Source organism: Benincasa hispida, chromosome 9, assembly GCF_027475165.1.
Source record: "Benincasa hispida cultivar pf3 chromosome 9, pf3_genome.v1.1, whole genome shotgun sequence".
In the NCBI taxonomy this organism is placed as follows: Eukaryota; Viridiplantae; Streptophyta; class Magnoliopsida; order Cucurbitales; family Cucurbitaceae; genus Benincasa; species Benincasa hispida.
In genome coordinates, this window is record NC_143486.1 from 37,756,933 (window position 1) to 37,776,085 (window position 19,153).

At 30.0% G+C, this 19,153-nt stretch overlaps 2 protein-coding genes and 1 pseudogene across 2 annotated transcripts; 2 read left to right on the top strand and 1 right to left on the bottom strand.

Moving 5' to 3' along the window:
- Nucleotides 1-4,481: 4,481 nt before the first annotated feature.
- On the top strand, nucleotides 4,482-4,925 carry LOC150033788 (S-protein homolog 1 pseudogene; annotated as a pseudogene).
- Nucleotides 4,926-7,031: 2,106 nt separating this feature from the next.
- Nucleotides 7,032-7,487, top strand: LOC120084677 (S-protein homolog 1-like). The gene has a single exon (XM_039040486.1). The coding sequence runs from the start codon at nucleotides 7,032-7,034 to the stop codon at nucleotides 7,485-7,487; it is 456 nt and encodes a 151-aa protein (XP_038896414.1).
- A 1,780-nt stretch (nucleotides 7,488-9,267) lies between these two features.
- LOC120084676 (S-protein homolog 74-like) lies at nucleotides 9,268-9,702 on the bottom strand. The gene has a single exon (XM_039040485.1). The coding sequence runs from the start codon at nucleotides 9,700-9,702 to the stop codon at nucleotides 9,268-9,270; it is 435 nt and encodes a 144-aa protein (XP_038896413.1).
- Between the last annotated feature and the right edge of the window lie 9,451 nt (nucleotides 9,703-19,153).

Consider the following 19,153-nt stretch of genomic DNA (forward strand, 5'->3'; position numbering starts at 1 on the left):
GAAAGTTCACAATGCACTTTTGTAGATCCATCTCTCATTTCCTCTAGACATAACTCTCATGAAGTTAAAACTCAAAACCTTTGTAGCAGACTATTGGTCTTAGAAGCAAACCAATTAGTTATTGCTCCTTTTAATTCTGGGTGAGTTAAAAACACGTTTTGTTTTCCATTAGCAATAAAAATACTAATTATATTTTATTAACTAGTGGTCATTGGGCACTACTTGCTATAAATGTATATGATGATACTGTGCACTACCTAGACTCAATAAGGACAACATCACGGGTGAATATACGATATATAACTGACACGTAAGTTAACCTTTTTTATTTGTAGTGTTTATTTTAAAATGTACTTTATTTTAGAATAATTTATGGTTATTTCTTGATAAATAGGTCAATTGCGATGTTTCAATCTCAAAAGAATATTAAAAAAAGCCTGAAGCAAATCTTATAGAGAACAATAAAGGCAAGTATAAATTAACAACGATTATTTATTATATTAAGTACACATCTAGTGCGTAAGGATTACTTCAATCTTATTTACTGGTTTTTTTTCTCTGTAGTATCCTCGAGAAGTTGTGGGCACCGAATGTAGATACTATGTCATAAGGTATATGGGGGATATTGTGACCAAAAGAAGCATTGTCATCTCAAATTTGGTAGGTTATCGTTATTTCGACATTTCAAATAGCATAGAAAAAAATAGAATCCATTATAATATTTGGCTTTTATGATTATAGATTGATACAAGCAAACCGTACTCACAAATCGAGTTAGACGAGGTGCAGATAGAGTTGTCTGAATTTTTAGGTTGCTACTTGTGATCGTGGTTGGTCATTTTGGATGTGTTTATTCCGACTGATCAATTTTTGGATTTACTTCATATCCATATAGGTGTAAATATCTTTTAGTATTTACTTCATATCCATATAAGTGTAAATATCTTTTAGTATTATTCAAATATGCATAGAGCGGGAGATAGTTTTGGATTGGTACATGTGTGGGTAGATGGATGGTTTTGTTGATAGAAGTTTTGGAAATGTATTTTTTATACTGTTCATATTGGTTTAATAGAATTATGTTCCTTATATTGTTTTGGAAGTGTCCATATGAGTTGACTATTAGAATTATGTTACTTAGGTTGTATATATTGACAATGTTAAAGAAGTTAAGTGTTTATAAAGAGATATTGGTGGTTTTTTGTTGATATATAAGTTTGTCAACGAGTGTATATTGTTTATTTGATTGATGAATATATATCATATATATACCAAATGTGGTTGTTGGATCAAAATACAGGAGCAATTATATGTAAAAACGTCAATATTGTAGTTTTTTCTAAAAAAATTACAAGCAAATTTCTTGAAGTTTTTTAAATGTCAAGTTCACAAAATTTCTTGACGTTTTTTTCCTTGTCAAGAAAGTCCATATTCTTGATATTTCAAAAATGTCAAGTATCTGTGTTTCTTGACGTTTTTTAAATGCCAAGTTCACAAAATTTCTTGACGTTGTTTCCTTGTTAAGAATGCACATATTCTTGACATTTCAAACATGTCAAGTGTCAGTGTTTCTTGACATTTTTTAAATGTCAAGTGTCACTTTTCTTGAAGTTTTTAAAACGTCAAGAAAATCAAGATTCGTGACATTGGCTTCCTTGACATTTTTAAAACAAGAAAAGTCATTCTTGACATCTAAAAAAGGCCAAGAAACACTGTTTTTGTAGTAGTGATCTGTATCAACCATGATATAGATAGACATAAATAGTAGTTATCACGGCCTATTGTAGATAAACAATAAAAATTTTCTATAGTTAAAAATATTTTAGTTCATTTTCTTATATTTGAAAATAGTTCTTTTGGAAATATAATATTTTCTTAGATTTAAATTTAATATTTAAAACCCGAACTTATAAAATAAAATGATAGATTGAGAATAGGTAGAGAAAATGATAAAAAAATGAAAAGGAAAAATGAGGAAAAAAAAAAGAAAAAGAGAGAAAGAAAAGTCGTAGCCCCATCTTTTTCCCTCTCCTCTCTTTGAGGCCTCAACATTTTCCACACAAGTCCTTTCTTTGTCTAACACTCATATCCTTCCTCAAGAAAATGTCTATATGATCACCAAGCATAGGATTTCTTTCCAAGTTAAATATATTTAATTTTGAAGTTCCTATGATTGAGTTATCGAAAATGAAGATTCAACACCTTTTTGGTGTTGACAGTGGTGGATCCAGAACTTCATGCCGCGAACATAAATTAATAAAAGAGGTTTTTCTTCTTTTTAGACACAAATTAATATAATGTTAAGTTACAAGTCTAGTGTCGAAATTTTGATATACTAAGGTCTTCCAAATTTCAAGAGTTTATGATAGGTCTTTAGACATATGTAAAATAAAATTTTAAAACTTAATATTTTATTTGACATAATCTATCATTTTGGATCAATTTAGAACATTTATTTTTTAAAAATTAATATACTTGAAAACTCAGGAATATATTAAACATTTTTAAAAATTGAAGAATTTATTTAAGAACAAAAATAAAAATTCATGACCTATTAGATTTTCTAGAGACTATTTAGAAGCAAATCATTAAACGTAAAATTTAACCTTTATATTAAAATAATTGTAAATGTTATATAGCATGAGCATAACTAATCTTATTACATTCATAATTTTTTGGCTTATTTTAGAGGTTTTGACTAAATTAAATACAATAAAAGTTTTTGGTGATAATATGGAAAAGTTTGAGTTAAGCACAAGGAAGAGTTCCAAGCATAAAAATCCACCACATTACCCTCTCGAAACTCAAACAAACGATTGTCTCAGCGCTCAAAAGATGTTGCCGCAACCAAGAAATCCCTAGAGCGGTAGGGTCTAGACGTTGCTTATAGCATCGAGGACACTACAAGAAATTAGGTTTTGTCAAGGAAAACATGTGTGCAATCACATTGGTAAAATTTCATTCATAGCATGGTGATGCTACCCCTAGCATCTCGATGATAAAACATGTTTTCAAATTTTAAAGATTTCATTAGAGTATAGTGTCGAGATGTCGTCACGAGTATTACAAATAGAAGTTTTTTTACCCGTATCGAGGCATCCCAGTTAGAAAAAATTATAGACTGAAAGGTTGATTATATTCTATGATTTAATGAGAGATTAATTGAGTTCGGGAGAGAATGTTATGTTCTTGTATATCTCTAGCTTATAAATTGTTGTATGCTTTGAAGTCTTTTGTTTAATAAATTCATATATGAAGCATGAGGTTTGGCCTCCATCAGTGAGAAGTATGCTAGTGTTAAATTAAATAATTCAATGTTGATGTTTGGTTCTCTATATACAATAAAATAGAAGTAATAGCTATGGTACTTAATCAAATTAATATTCCAATCTTATGGACGATACTTAAATTCAATCGCTATATTAAAACATGACACTGTACAATTTGCAAGTTTGCATGATGCAAAAATCATACAACAATATATCAAAATAAAGTATAGGATTCATTGGTATAACCAAATATCAACTATAACATATATACTTGTGATATTATTTGAATAATAAAAATTATAAAGATCATATTTAAATTTTTTGCTATATTTAAAAATTACTTAGATTATCGTGGCTAGATTTACAAATAACTTTATGTGTTTTTGTTACCCTTTATTGCAAATTTCCAAAACTATGATTTTTTTTTTAAAAAAAAAAAACAATGGTCCGATTTTCCAACTTTAGACAAAGCTATAATATAATGTAAAGTAACCATACAAAATAACATGGTTAATATGTTATTATATGATAAATATATACTTGTTTATGCTATAGACTATATAATTTATTCATTTTCCGTGTAAAGATCACCAATGATAATTACAACATAATAAAAAGAATATATATATATAATATGAAATACATTAATGATAAATTTACTTGGAAAATTAACTTAACATTGAACTTAACAATTATTTAATACTACGACTGTTTTGATTGCGTATTAGTTAGAAAAAATGTGTCTAGCTAATTAAATGCTATTGGTATAAGAGTGTGTTTTGATTATGTTATTCACTGTTTAATTTAAAAAATAATTCATTTGAAAAGAAATTTAAGTGTTTGGCAACCATACAATATAGTTTTGAAATATATTTTAATAAATTTTTATTAAAAGTGTTTAAATAAAAAATAAGTTTTTTAAAAAATATATTTCTCTCAAGTCAATTCAAACGGATTCTAAATCAATTGTTTCTCGGTCTTTTTTACCTAAAGATTCATGATTACGTATAAGAATTAAATAATGATTAGAGCCTTAATTAAGTAACTTATTAATTTATAACCCACTAAAATTCTATTGAAACGGACAGCATTGATATTGATACGTCATTCGAAGAATTTTTACAATGGGCTTTGGATGTATCCATTGCACCGTACATCCCTGTTTATAAGCCTATGACCAAAGTGCTTTTTCAAGTGCAATATCTCAAGTAAATGGAGATGATGAGATCCATAAAAAAGCACTTTTTGGTATTTTGTTTCTTGGTTGTGTTGTCACTGGCCATAATTAAGCCAACCAAGGGTGCTGCGCTGAAAAGATGGAACATCCACATTGTGAATGGGCTAAGCAATGGCCAAAACTTGCTGGTTCATTGCAAATCTAAAGACGATGATTTAGGAGAAAAAAATCTTAGTGTTGGAACTGAATTTAATTGGAGTTTTAGAGTAAACTTTTGGAATACAACGTTGTTTTGGTGTTATTTGCAGAAACCCAATGCAGAATCTGTGTCATTCGAGGCATTTTGGATCGAGAAGAGATCGATTTGGCTGTTTTATAGATGTTATAAATCTAATTGTATTTGGACTGCTAAAGATGACGGAATCTATTTGAGAGATAACCCTGTTAATAGAGATGTTTTGGTTCATAAGTGGGGATAATTATTTACCAAAAAAAATGAAAGTTTATTTGGATTAATACAAAGTTCCTTCCACCCACATCCATTTGTATTTCCTTTTGTTTCCATTTTCTATTTTTCATTGGTTTAATTAGGCATACCCATGTTTACTAATCTTGTTTGGCAATGAAAAATAATCAATATAAGGGCATTTTTAATTGTGTTAGGGTGAAAGATTTTTTTTTTTACTAAAAGCATATCATTTAATTTATTATATTTTTTAAATCTTTATATGATTTCGATGGTGTTTAAATTAAATTTAATTTGGTATATCAAATTCATAATGCATATATTTTGTATTTGGTAGATTTCTACTTATTAACATACTTGATTTAGAGAGAGAAAAGCAACAATATTATTGATATACCAAATTAGTATAATATTCAAAATGATATACTGTATAACGTTGGTATTTCAATGGAACAGTTGCAAATATAGACATTAGACCCAAAGTATTAGCAGATATAACAAAATGTAAAAAAAATTGCAAATATGACCAAATTTAAATAGTCTATCAATGATATACCATATTATTGGTAGGAGCAGGAGTCTATCAGGGATAGACCATATCACTGATAATTGTCTATCAATGATAGAAGTCTATCTTGATAGATTTGTCTATATTTGCAATTTTTTTAAATGATGTTATACACTTGGTTATTATTCCTAAAAATGCTACCAATTGTAATTACCCTATTTCAATTGTACTTTAATACTAATTCAAAATGTATTTCAAGTATATAATTGGTGTGTTTCAATAGTATAATATCATCATTAGTTCAAAATGTATTACTAAGTACATTGGTATATTAGTAGTTTTATCACCACACATTCAAAATTTATAGAGTATCAATAATATATCAATAATCATTATAAAATATTTTATCTCAAGTATATCATTTGTATGTCAATAGTATGTCAATAATCATTCTATTTAAAAAATAACATTGGTGTATAAATAGTAAATCACATTCATTCCAAATTTGATATCAAGCATAATAACATTGGTGTATTAGTTGAATATATATCAACATTAATTCAAAATTCATTTCAAGTATAACACTGGTGTAACTTGAGTATGTCAAGACTTTTTTAATGCATTTCTTCAAGTATATCAGTAGTAGATCAAACTCATTCAAACTTCAATTTCAATGGTAGCATTGGTGTATCCTTTGTTCATACGATTTGAACCATTAAAAGTTGATGATAATGTACTAGAAAAATAATATCTTAAACAAATGAGTTAAAGCTTCAAATTAAGATCACAAATAATAACAAATGCACGAGCACTTGTTGACATATAAAATATATTATTGAGATACATTTGATACACTAAAATGGATAAAATTATAATAATAAAAAATAAAAATTATTATTATTATTATTATTATTTTGCTATATTTGTAAAGTTCAAAATGTTGATCACTAAATTTACAATTTTAAGATTTTTTTTTTCCTATTCTGCCATTAAAAGTTATTAGAGATAGTATTTATGTCAAATACGTAGTAACTACAAAAATTCATGTGTGTTTAATAGATTAGATCACAAAACTCCAAATAAGAAAAAACGTATTTTTTTTTCCTTCTTAATTTAGTGCATGATTTATGCAATAACCGTAAGCGAACGGATATAAGTTTTACTAGAGTAATTTCATGAATATTATTTTTTCAAAGAAATCCATTTACGAATTAACGCAACAAAAAATAATTCTTTCTTTAAAAAAAAAATCCACATATTTACATTTATTTCAATAGAAATAAACAGAACAAAGAAAGACAATCTTAACGGTAACCGATATATAGTATTAAACATGGCCAGATGCATAGACGCTATCAAATTACAATAAATCTATAAATATTTTCGTATAAATGGAAAGTTTTTATATTGTTGCTTTAAAGTTCATAATCTTTGACTACATTCAATCCAATACCATAATTTCCCAATTGACAAAAAACGTAAATTAGTGAAAATTGAAGGTAAGTAATTCAATTCTTTCCTATCCTTGCGAGTGAGAAAATTTGATAATATATATACATATATAATAGCCATTCATATATTTCAACGTCTCAATTACAATACAGAGGGAAAATGGGTAGAAATTTGAGTTATTTGGTTGTGTTGATGAGTGTATTATTTATGGTTGTTCATCAGCAGCATGTATTTGTGGGAGCAGTTCTTCCTCCAGCATTTGTTGATAAATGGCATGTTCATGTGATTAATGGGCTGAGCAATGGGAAATTATTTGTGCATTGTAAATCAAGAGATACTGATATTGGAGAACAATATATTAATCATGGAGCTGAGATTCAATGGAGTTTCAAGGAAAATGTTTGGGGAACAACTTTGTTTTGGTGTTTTGTGAAGAACCCAAATGGTAGCTTTGCCTCTTTTGAGGTGTTTTGGCATGAAGCACAACACTATTGGCTTCATTATAGGTGCACTTTACAAGGTACCTGTTTTTGGACGGCTAAAGACGATGGAATTTACTTGAGAAACATTCCGGATGGTATTGAAGAAAAGATTCATGAATGGAAGAGGGGATAGATGAATGAGAGAGCTTTTAATATAATTGGCTTACTTAATTAATTATATACAATAAAGTGAAATATAGTTGTATTTCTTTTCTCGGTAATCTCTCTGGTTTGTATTTTATTGTAGTTTTCTTGTTTGTTTTCTCTCGTTTGTTGTTTTAATTTTCATATTTTTATAGAAACGAAAAAAACTGAAAGGTGTTTCATGATTGTTTATTCAAAAGAACGAAAAATAATGAACAATGTCACAATCTACTGTCAAAGAGAACAACTCATAATAAAAGGGAGAGTATTGGAGATGAAATTATGTCATCCAATACCTTATTTTTGCAAGAGTCTACATCTGAGCAAATATTTTAATGATATCGTAAAAATGGTAAATAAGTTTTAATTATCCAATAGTTCTCATTTTCCCTCATTCTATTCGCGCTATAGATTTCTGTTTTGTTACAAGTTCACTTGTCATGTAGATGTAAGTCTATCATTCCATAGATTTCTATATTCCTGATGTTTTTGCTTTTATTATATATAAATATATCAGTGATAGAATGTGATAGATATATTTCTATCTCACTCTTTGTTGATCACTTGCCATATCAATGATAGACTAACATTAGTATATGACCACACTTTTGAATTTTGGTGCAAGAGATATCGACATTCCTTATAAACAGAATTTCAAGTATATCATTGATGTATTTTAATAGTATATCAACATAAATTCAACTTCTAAGTGTAATAACTAGTGTATCGATAATTTTATCAAAATTAATTCAGAATGCTTTCTAAGAGGGAAAATTAATTTATCAAAAATTGATGATAAGATTTCAAGTAAAATTCAATTTGAGATGTATCTCAGATAAATATTACTCTGAAATAAATAAATTAGGATTTAAATCAATTTCAAAAGCACGAGCATTTATTGACAGATAAATTTTGTATTGACAGCCAAAAATCATGCTTAGATTGCAAAATTAAAAATATAATTTTTTTTTTTAGTACTGTTATTCTTTCAAATAATTTATTATTTTTTTTTTTGAGAGAGTGATCAATCGCAGTGTCCGACATTATTGATGCAAAAACTTTTTCATTTTTTTCTCATTTCGAAAAATATTGAATATGAATAGTTTATTATTAAATAATGTATTTTATTTAAAATAGTGTATAATAGTGCATATATTGATTTTAACTATGTTTTATTTTATAAAATTAAATTTATATTCTTAGATTTTAAAATAAAAATTATAAAATTTCACTTGCGCAGGTGTGCCTTAATAGTAATACGAAAATAAATAGTAGATTTTTTTTTTTCGTGTTTTCTTTAATATCTTATAAAATTTGTATTTATTGTTAGAGTATCAATTTCTCTAAGGACTTTAGCAATTGTCTATTTATGCTTAAAAAAAAAGTCATCTCTCTTTTAGCTATTGTATCTAGGGAAGTAGTAGTTATATTTTCATTTATGTCTAGGGAATTGATATTCTCAATTGGATCGTAAATTGATATTTTAGAACATCGAATAGACTTTATATATATATATTTATTGAAGAATCAAATAAAAGAATCAAAAGGTGCATCATACATCTCAATTAAGTTGACACATAACATGCTCATCACATCTTAAAGGTCATAATATTGAAACGTTTTTATGATTATAGGTTGAATCATATACGTTCTAGTTCTAAACTTATAATGTATGAAGGAAATAAACAAAAAGCAAGAGGTAAAAATAGTAGAACATATCGAAATTGATTGTTAAAAGCAAAAAATTGAGCACTTAAAGGTCATATATTCTACTTAGTTGCTGGAAATTTCCAAAAATGAATGAACTCATCCTGATTTGAACTATTATCTTTGAGGTAAATTCCGTTGTCTTCCGCCGTCCAATTGCAAATTTGATCATCACATTTGACACGCAGCCACTCGGTCTTCTTCTCGACCCAGAAAGCGTCAAACGTCATTTCATGCCCGTTCGGCTTACGTAAGTAGCACCAGAACAATGTCGTTCTCCAAATGTTCACTTTGAACTTCCACTTGAACTCGGCACCAGTGCTAAGGGTTTGCTCGCCCAAGTCGGTGTCTTTCGACTTGCAATGCACGAATAGAGCTTGTCCGTTGCTCAATCCATTCTTGATGTGGATCTCCCATGCACTCAACGGTTTCAAGCAAGCCAAGGCCGAGATGACTAACAAGACAAAAAGTTTGTCCTTGAAGCAGATAGCACCCATTAGGCCGCAATTTGAAGGATATGCTGAAATAGCAAAAGTTAAGCTTAGTTTATATAACGAGGAATGTGTGTGGGATTTTGATGGATTATCTCTATATGAAAATCTATTTTCATGGATTTACAAATGAATTCTGGGTTTTCAATGATACGTTGAGATTAATTTCTAACCCTGTCTCCGTTTCTTATTTTGAATTCAAATGCTTTTGTGTATTGCTCTATTATTCTTTCTCTCATCTAATGACTAATTATTTTTCATACTAAATCACATCCTTTTCATTGATTTTCTTAATCTCTAATATTGTTGGATTTTTGTTTTGGGAGTAACCTTTGATTATCCGGTTGGAACAATAATAAAAGCTATGAAGGAGAAATAAATCAATATACTGCAACGATTTGACAAAATATTGTGTATATATATATAGAGCGTATCATATGTATGTTTTTACGTTATAAAAGAAGAAAAATATTGCAAAATGCAAAATAATCGACTACGTCTCATATCTTATTATCTGCTGCTTGCAATTATTCTATTAGTTTAATCAATAATTTTGTTAAATTTATTTATTTTGGTTGCGTGTTTTCCAAAAAAAGAAAAAAAAAACAGAAAAGAAAAGAAAAAAAGTTGCTTGTCTTTCTAATCTTTTGAGTAGATAAGAAGACTTTACATTCCGTCTCATTTGTAGTTTTTGAAAATAGAAAATTCGATAAGTAGAAATTAATAATAATTGGGAGAATGAAATTATAAGGATTCAAACCTATAATACTTAAGTTGATTACCGATGGACCTAAAAGCCGAAGCATATGTGTGAAGGCAAATTTAATATCACATCATCTAAATATAACCTCTTCGATAGACTCAAAAGCTTAAGTTGATGAGTTATAATAAATTTAAGGTTAAAAATCACTTTTAGTCCCTAAACTTTTATATAGGTAAAAAATTAGTCCCTGAACATTACTATGCAACAATCTAGTCATTGAACTTTAAAACTTATAACGATTTAATCCCTATTATACAAGTTAATGTTAAGGTTTAATGAGATTTCATGTATAAATAAATTGATAAACTAATTAGAGACTTAATATTTTACAAAATACAAATTTTACATCATAATGTACTAAAATTGACATCTAATTTTGATAAATTTTTTTGCTAGAGACTAAATTGTTACAATGCTGAAAGTACAAGAACTAAATTGTTACAATGTCGAAAATAAAAGGACTAAATTGTTACATACAAAATTTCATGGACTAAATTTTTACAAAATTAAAAGTATAGGGACTAAATCGTTATAGTCCAAAGTTTATGAACTAAATTGTTATTTTCATGAAAATTCGAGGACTAAAAGTGTTTTTTAACCTAAATTTGATTATATCATTCGCCATAAGCATATATAGCTCAACCATGAAACAGTAAAAATGGAAAGAATAAACTAAACTAATTGCTAGGTTGATTAGGTTCAAGGAGTGAAATTTTGTTATAAGTACTATGATTTTTCCATTCTTGAGGAAAAAGAATGGAGGCTAGCTAGAAGAAGACCTTGAAGAGCAACCACAAAAAAATTTATTGTTCTTAGAAGTTTCTATAATTGACCAACTAAAAAAAGCCAAAGTTACCATTTATTTGAGATTAAATTACAAGTTTAGTTTGAACTTGTAAATGTGTTACACATCTCTAAACTTTGTACTCTTTAATTAGGAGAATAAAATTTATATTTGTATGTAATAGATCTCTGACTTTTTTTTTCTATCTTAAAAGCTTATGATATTCAAAATTGTTAAAAATTTAATGTTTATTAGACAAATTTTAAATTGATATATAATGTTTGTCGCTTTTTTAAATCCATGTATTTATTAGATGTAAAATTGAAAGTTAAAGTTAAATTACACATAAACATAAAATTTATCAAAATAAACAATTAAATTTGAAGAAGCTTAAATATGTTAGAGATCTATTCATTATAAAAATAAAAGTTTACAAATATGTTAGAGATTTAAAAATTGAAAGACCTATTACACATAAAGTTAAAGGTTTAGAGGTATATTAAGCATAAAAATTTTATGTTGAGGGATTTATCAAATTCAAATTTTGAAAGTAGGGGCTAAATTTGTAATTTAACTTTCATATAAATGTAATTTTTTTAATATGCATTAATATAAAATATCTAGATTAAGTAGTATTGATGAAAAATTACTAGAGCACTATCCCTTAAATATATATAAACAAAAAATGCGGCAATGCAAAATTTTAAATTCTGCATTGTCTTAGCATCTTCCTATTATTATTAAATTAGAGAATCAAATCTCTAATTTCAAAGTTTATACGGTTAGTTGGATTATACTTATTTTGACATAATTTTGAGTTATTTTTGTATATCCCTCTATTTAGATGTTACATGTCTACTATCTTTTTACTTAAATTTTATTTTAACCAAAACATCTCACAAATTTTTATTCAGGTTTAGACTTTCACATTATCCCAAAATCACATCATTAAATATTTTTCCACTTTTTGAGAGATATATTTTTATATTTTATTTATTGTCATTAATTTTTTTTTGTTGTTTCAACTATAATAAAATTCAAATCTATTTTAAAACTCACACATTTCTTCAACGTGATATATATCAACTATACTATCGAAGAAAATAAATACATGATAATATGTTTCTATGTTAGGTCCCTAGAAACAACACACACAGAAAAATCGAAGTAATTCAAATATGAAAGTAAATATGATACATACCAAAACTCTATATAAAAAATAACTTCAAATATGAAAACATAAAAGTGAAAGTGTGCTAAAGGGTACGAGATTCGAATCTCCCATCCTATACTGGATTAAAAAAAAATGTAAGAAACAACTATACGATATTCATTTGAATGATGAAGATGTATTTTTGATTTACCTAGGTGTTTGAGGAGTGCCAAACTTTGCAAGTCTCTGCTTTGTCTTGGGTTCTTTTGTTTTGTTGTGGATGAATAACAATATATGAGAATTTGTGAAGTTTTTTTGTGTCAAACAAAAACAAAGGATAAGAAAAGAAAAAGTCTTGCCCTAAAGTTTTTGTGTTAAAACTTAATATAGAGAAAGAGAGTGAGGAGGAGGAGGAGGGGCATATTTGATGGGGAGAGAAAGAAGGAGAAACAATTAAAGAGAAAGATAAAGAGAGAGAATAGGAGAAACAATAACAGACAAGAGATAACACTCCAAACAAAAAAGAGCGACCAAGAGAGAAAGATGGGGAAATTTTCAATGTAGATCATTCTTTTTTTATGTCTTTCTTCAAACATTACTTGTATATTATCAAACAGTAATTGTGAAGAAAATATAAAAAATTAAATTTAAAATTTGGATTTGAATTGGATCAAATACTTTTAAACTTGGTACAGTTACTTACCATTGATGCTAAATAGAAGAAACAACCCCTTCAAAATTTTGTGCTCTGCTATATCATTAATGACTTTTAATTGTTTATTGAGCTTTTGTAAATGTTTACCTAACTGATTTGCCTATAACACAGTGTTCACAAAATTTAACTTCGTCAGTAGTATTTTGAGGTAATCAATCCTCTTTGAAGAGAAAGTCTCACACTTAGATGGAGCTTAAGTTTGTATTCACTAAAGTTAGGCTATAATTTGTTTTACTTTATATATTAGTTGAGTTTCTTTGCTAAGGCACACTCTCCTCTAGACGTAGGTGATATTGCATTGAACTGGGTTATTGATAGCTCCAATAAAAAGTTATAATTATGTCCTTAACTCTACTCATTTTGTATAATTCTTATATATTAAATGTTCATCTTATAGGTAAATTCATCCCGAGAAGCCAAAGGAGTCATTAAGGAGAAAAATGAGCTAAATTGGTGTCAAAGTGGAAGCTTAGAAACAATAAATTTGAAGAAGTCACAAAACCAAAATATCACTCAATAGAGCGCATTTGACAATGCAGGCAGCATCACAACCCAACCTCAATGCTCTGACACGATGCTAGAAGGCTGAATGTGAAAAATATGACACAGCGTCCTGACACTACGACTTTTGACAGAAATTCAATAAATCCGCATGCACGCCTTGTCGCAAGCCAGCATCGCACCTCTACTCCAATGCTTGAGGTCTAAAATCGATAAGAGCATTGCAACACTATTAACAGAGTCGCAATGCTGTGACCTAAGCATAAAAGAAAATTTTAGCCATTCTACATGAGAGATCCGATCTTCACTCAAATTTCTCTTAATTTTCTTAGCTTTCTAAATTTTTTCTTTCATTGTTTCCTTACTTTGATGCATTGTTAGAACTATAAAAGTACTATTTTCCTAGGCTTAATTTAGGCTTGTTAATGGATTTTGCTTAATTTAGGCTTGTTAATGGATTTTACATGTTAATTATGCTATTTTGTAGGTATTGAGCACCAAAGAGGTAGAATCAAGCTTAAGATGTCAAACGGTTAATTTGAATCAATTTGGAGGCAATTTGAGCATCATGGCTTCAAAAGATGAGAAATGACAAAAATACCTCTTATTGGAGCATTGCAACCCTCACTCAATGCTCCCGTGCGATGCTAGAAGGTAGTATGCATAGATGCAGGGCAGGGTTGCAATGCTGGCCAATATTGTTGCAACGCTGCAAAGATAAACGGAGTGCTATCAGCGCCTTGTCACAACATAATGTCACACTAGAGTTGCAACTCCACCCAACACTCGAGATCAGCATCAACAAGAGCTTTGCAATGCTCTTGTTAGCAATGCAACATTGCAACTATTTTATAAATATGTTCTTTACGAATTAGGTAAAGAGTAGGAGGAAAGTTAGGTTGTCTTAGAGCATGTTGCTCAGTTTTGGCTAGTCCAGAAAAAAACTCAAGAGATTTCCTTTGACTTTTAGTTGTAATTGTGAATCTTGGCATCATGAGTCAGATTCGATGAACGATTCAAGGCCACGACATCGGTTTTTCTTAGGTTTGTAGGGATTTTCTTTAATTCTTTGAGGTTTGTTATTTTTTTTTATTAGATCTTTCTATTTCTTTATGATTTCCATTCTTTCTTCAATTTCTATCACAAGCATATAGGATTGATGAATTGAAAACTCAAATGTCTTGTATGTTTGTCTTGCTATGCATGAATTTGATGTCCGTAATTACATTAAAGGCATGCTTAATTCAGCGGCAATAGGTTTTAGTTTTAATTATGGCATGATTTCTTGGCTATCTAGGATCACCTAATTGATAACAAAACCTAAAAATTTAAAAATGCATTAGGGTTGCTTAATGTCTTAATCAATCCAAGAATGTAATGCAATTAACTAAGTAAATTTCCCTTGCAACAAGCTTAGTTCATTTAGGTATTAACAACATATTGATTCTCATTAGGGAGTTTGTATGGATTGTCCCTGCATTAGATTAGACCTAAGAAATAGTTAGTTCATGATTGTTTTCATAATTAATCGATGATTAGATTCATAGAAAACCCTACAACCTTTAAACCGACAAATGTAATCTTGTTTTCAATCTCTCTTTTTCTCAATCTATCTTAATTTTCTATCTTTTAGTTTTCATATTTAGCTTTTTTGTCAATCAAACAACAAAACCCCCCCTTTTTATCGCTTTCCATAGTTAAATTAAGCTTAGGAGAGATTTAATTCTTGGCTTCTCTGTGGTTCAACCTCATGCTTGCCACTTGTGCTACCTAGTAGTATAAGTAGTGAGTCGATGAATTTATAAATAAATTCTTGTTCACTTGGATGTCTTGGGTGACGATGATTCTTTCAGCCGCAACAAAATGACGTTGTTTCCAGGAAGGCAAGCCAATTCATCTCTTTTAGTTGAATTTGACTTGTAAACTTTAAAAACCCCAAAAATAGTTTTTTTTTCTTATGTCTAGTTGTTTTATCGTGGCAGATGATTTGAACATCTACTATCGCTTTTTGCAAGGAAATCGACCCAGCATAGTGAAGAATAGGTAAGATTATTTAGTGAGCTTAGAAATCAAATATCTGAACTAATCTCTCTTGTTCAAGTTTTGGCTACTAGGAAATTGTAGGAGCTTGCGACATGTTGAGTATGTTTACTTCAAGGTCATTCCTCTGAAGCATGTCCCCAGCTTTCGCACAATCCAGTGCGTGATACCTATTTCTCTTGCGTGATGCCTAGCTTGAGCTCGACGTTGATGGAGGCTTCTTTTGCCAATTCAAGTATTTCATTGGAAGATTTGTTTAGGGAACTTTCTATTAGTTCTTCTGAGTTTGTACAGGAACACCCCTATAGTCATCAGAAATTCTCAAGTTACCAGCAATATAGCTTCTATTCTAGATCTGAAGCTAGAATTGATTTTCAGAGTCTGAGTGATCTTGTTGCTTAGATCACTGAATAAGTTCGGAGACTTGAAGAATATTTGGTGTATCCATCATCTGAGTGTACCAGGATGAGAAGAGAGTTAACCGACATTGATCACCTCTTTAAGTAGCTGATTTCTCACACTCCTAGCCAAGGTATGACGTTGAGTCCTATAATGTGTGAACTTGTTGATAATTCTTCTCAGTGTGTGTAGGAGTATATTGAATTTCACTGGGAGATTTAAGCCCTCGTTTTAGCCGAGATGGATCTTATTCTTAACTTGCAATTTCCATGTCAACAATGGAAAGTCGTCTAAAGCTTCACAACGTTTGTACTGTTGAGGCTGATTTTGTGGAAGAACTTTACCCTTTCAGTGATGACGATGTTTATTCTCTACCATGTCCAAAACAAGTATTGAGGTTGAGTATGAGCCCGAGCTTCATCTCAAAGAGTCCCAAGTGATAGAGTTAGAGGCTTCCAAGCCTCAATCTATTCTTTCCTCTAGCATCTCATTGCTTATCATTACCTTGTGAATGCAAGTCTTTAATTTCAGAAGAGTCAGTCCTAAAGTCTTATTTTGATTCCTTTTTCTTTTATAAATAAAAAAAACCATAAATTTGACCTGTCTGGTTCTTTTCGTAAGATGGAAACCCTTATAGCCTTGCCTGACTATATTGACTCATCTAAAGATGGAAACCCTTTTTCTTTTATAAATAAATAAAAAAAGAATCACAAATTTGACCTATCTGGTTCTTTTTGTAAGATGGAAACCCTTATAGTCTTGCCTGACTATATTGACTCATCTAAGAAATGACCGGAGAAATACGAAAATATATTTTTACCTTGATAGAGGATAGGTCACGTCGAGCAACCAACATTACAAATTTTCCCTTTCTAGAGGGAGCTAGGTGAACAAATTTACTTGCTTTATTTTATTTCTTTCTTAGCTTTTTTTTTTTCTTTTGCAGGTTCCTCTCCTTGGTCCTAAAAAAGAAAGAAAAATCCAATGAAGTCACCTTCTTACCCACCACCACATGCACAAGAATATTTACAGAGGAGGTTTTTTGTTCCCTTGTTTCTTTTTATTTCATTAAGCTTAATTAGATATACATTGGGGACAATGTATCAACTTAAGTTGGAGGTAGGGTACTCGTTGAGTAATGTTTCTTTATAACATGGGGTCCTAGAGCACTGGGCTCGACAATGTTGTGTGCTTAATTGTTTTGTTTACTCGGTTGCTTAGTTGGTTATGTTAATAGTTTATGTCGTACTCTTCCTGTGATAAAATTTGCATGAAATAATGTTAGGGGAGCATAATCATGATTTTTAGCCCAATTTTTTTTTTTTTTAAAAAAAAATCTTGTCTATCATGCATTTGTAAGTCATTGCTTTTGCGAAATTAAAGTTTTGCATGCTTAGAATCAGGTTGTCTGGTTTATATTTCTGTTGTAACCAAGAAATGCCTTTAGCTTAGAAGTAACCTTACTTATTTTATAGCAAAACTAGAAAAATTGGGTAAAAAATGGCCTAGTGTGAGTAAAAAAGAGAGAAAATTAGTTGGTGAAAATAAAAATAGAAATAAAAATCAGGCAATTGCTAGCAAGGCTATAGGCCCAGTCATGCATGCATAGCTTTAAAATCATTCTTAAAAATATGCTTCATTGCTTGATTGTAATCGAATTTCGTTCTTGCTTACAAATTTCATTCTAATTGACTGTTGAGACTAGAGTAACAACCTCTATAACTTGAGCAAGCATGTTTTTGAATTAATGAATGTATTTTTTTAATGTATGTTTCTATCTTGCTCATGACGAGCAATAACTAAGTTCGGGGTATTTGTTAGAGCTATAAAAGTACTATTTTCTTAGGCTTAATTTAGGCTCGTTAATAGATTTTACATGTTAATTATGTTGTTTTGTATGTATTAAGAATCCAAGAGGTAGAATCGATCTTAAGATGTCAAACGATATTAATTTGAATCAATTTGGAAGTTATTTGAGCATCCGAGTTTCAAGGGCGGAGAAATAACCAAAATACCTCTGACCGGAGCATTGCAACCCTCACTCAATGCTCCCATGCGATGCCAGAAGGCTGTATGCATGGATGTAAGATGGCGTTGCAATGCTACGAAGATAAATGGAGTGCCATCAGCGCCTTGTTGCAACATAACATTGCACTAGAGTTGTAGTTCTACCCCAACGCTCGAGGGTTTGATCGAGAAGAGCATTGCAACGCTCTTGCTAGCATTGCAACATTGCGACTATGAGGGAGATAACTCAAAGTAGGAGGTGGATGCACCAAGAAACTTGCAAACTGGTTAGGTTAAGCTAGATAAAGGAGAAGCTAACACTTCAAGCTGGATGTGGCAAGAAGCTGTGTTGGCATAGGGAAAAGAGGACGCCTGGACATGCAGCCAAGTAGGAGGCGTCGACCTTGGAGAGACTTTGGACGCCTATAAATAGAGCCAAAGATTTCTCTTTAAATCATAACTCGAATTCTATTCAAATGACATTAGGAAGAGTATGTGAGGGCTGATGGAGAGAAGACTATGCGTTGATGAAAGATTGCATATGTTGGTAGCAAGACCATGCATTGGTTAAGAGGTTCTAAGAGGAGGAGATGTTGTCGGATAGTGAGGTATGGAAGTAACATCCACTTGAGATGACAAGTTCTCCCAAACTACTCGTGTGTTTGGAGTGATTCCAAAGCTACTAGAAAGCTGAAAGAGTCTAGTTTTCAAGGCAGACCTGCCAGAGAAAAAACTCCAAGGAAGCAGGCTGGAGAGTTAGGAAAATACAGAATGATCGAGCTCTCGGGTAAGCTTGGGCCAGTCTTAATTATTTAAGGATTTCAGCCAAACCACAAAGAGGACTGGGCTAAGAATTTAAGGTAAGCTTTCTGAGACAATTTAGGACATGTTTTCAGAAGGAAGTATCTTAAAATAAGATATGGAACTATAAGTAATATAAGCTTGTATTTGAATCTAGAATTTAGGGTTAAAAAGGGAAACCGAGGAAACCGAAGGAACTTCAGAGAGGAAAGTTCCTACCAAACCAAGGTGAGTGATTATTCTATTGTTTGTATGATTGATTATAATATATATAGGTTATATTTTAAATATTGG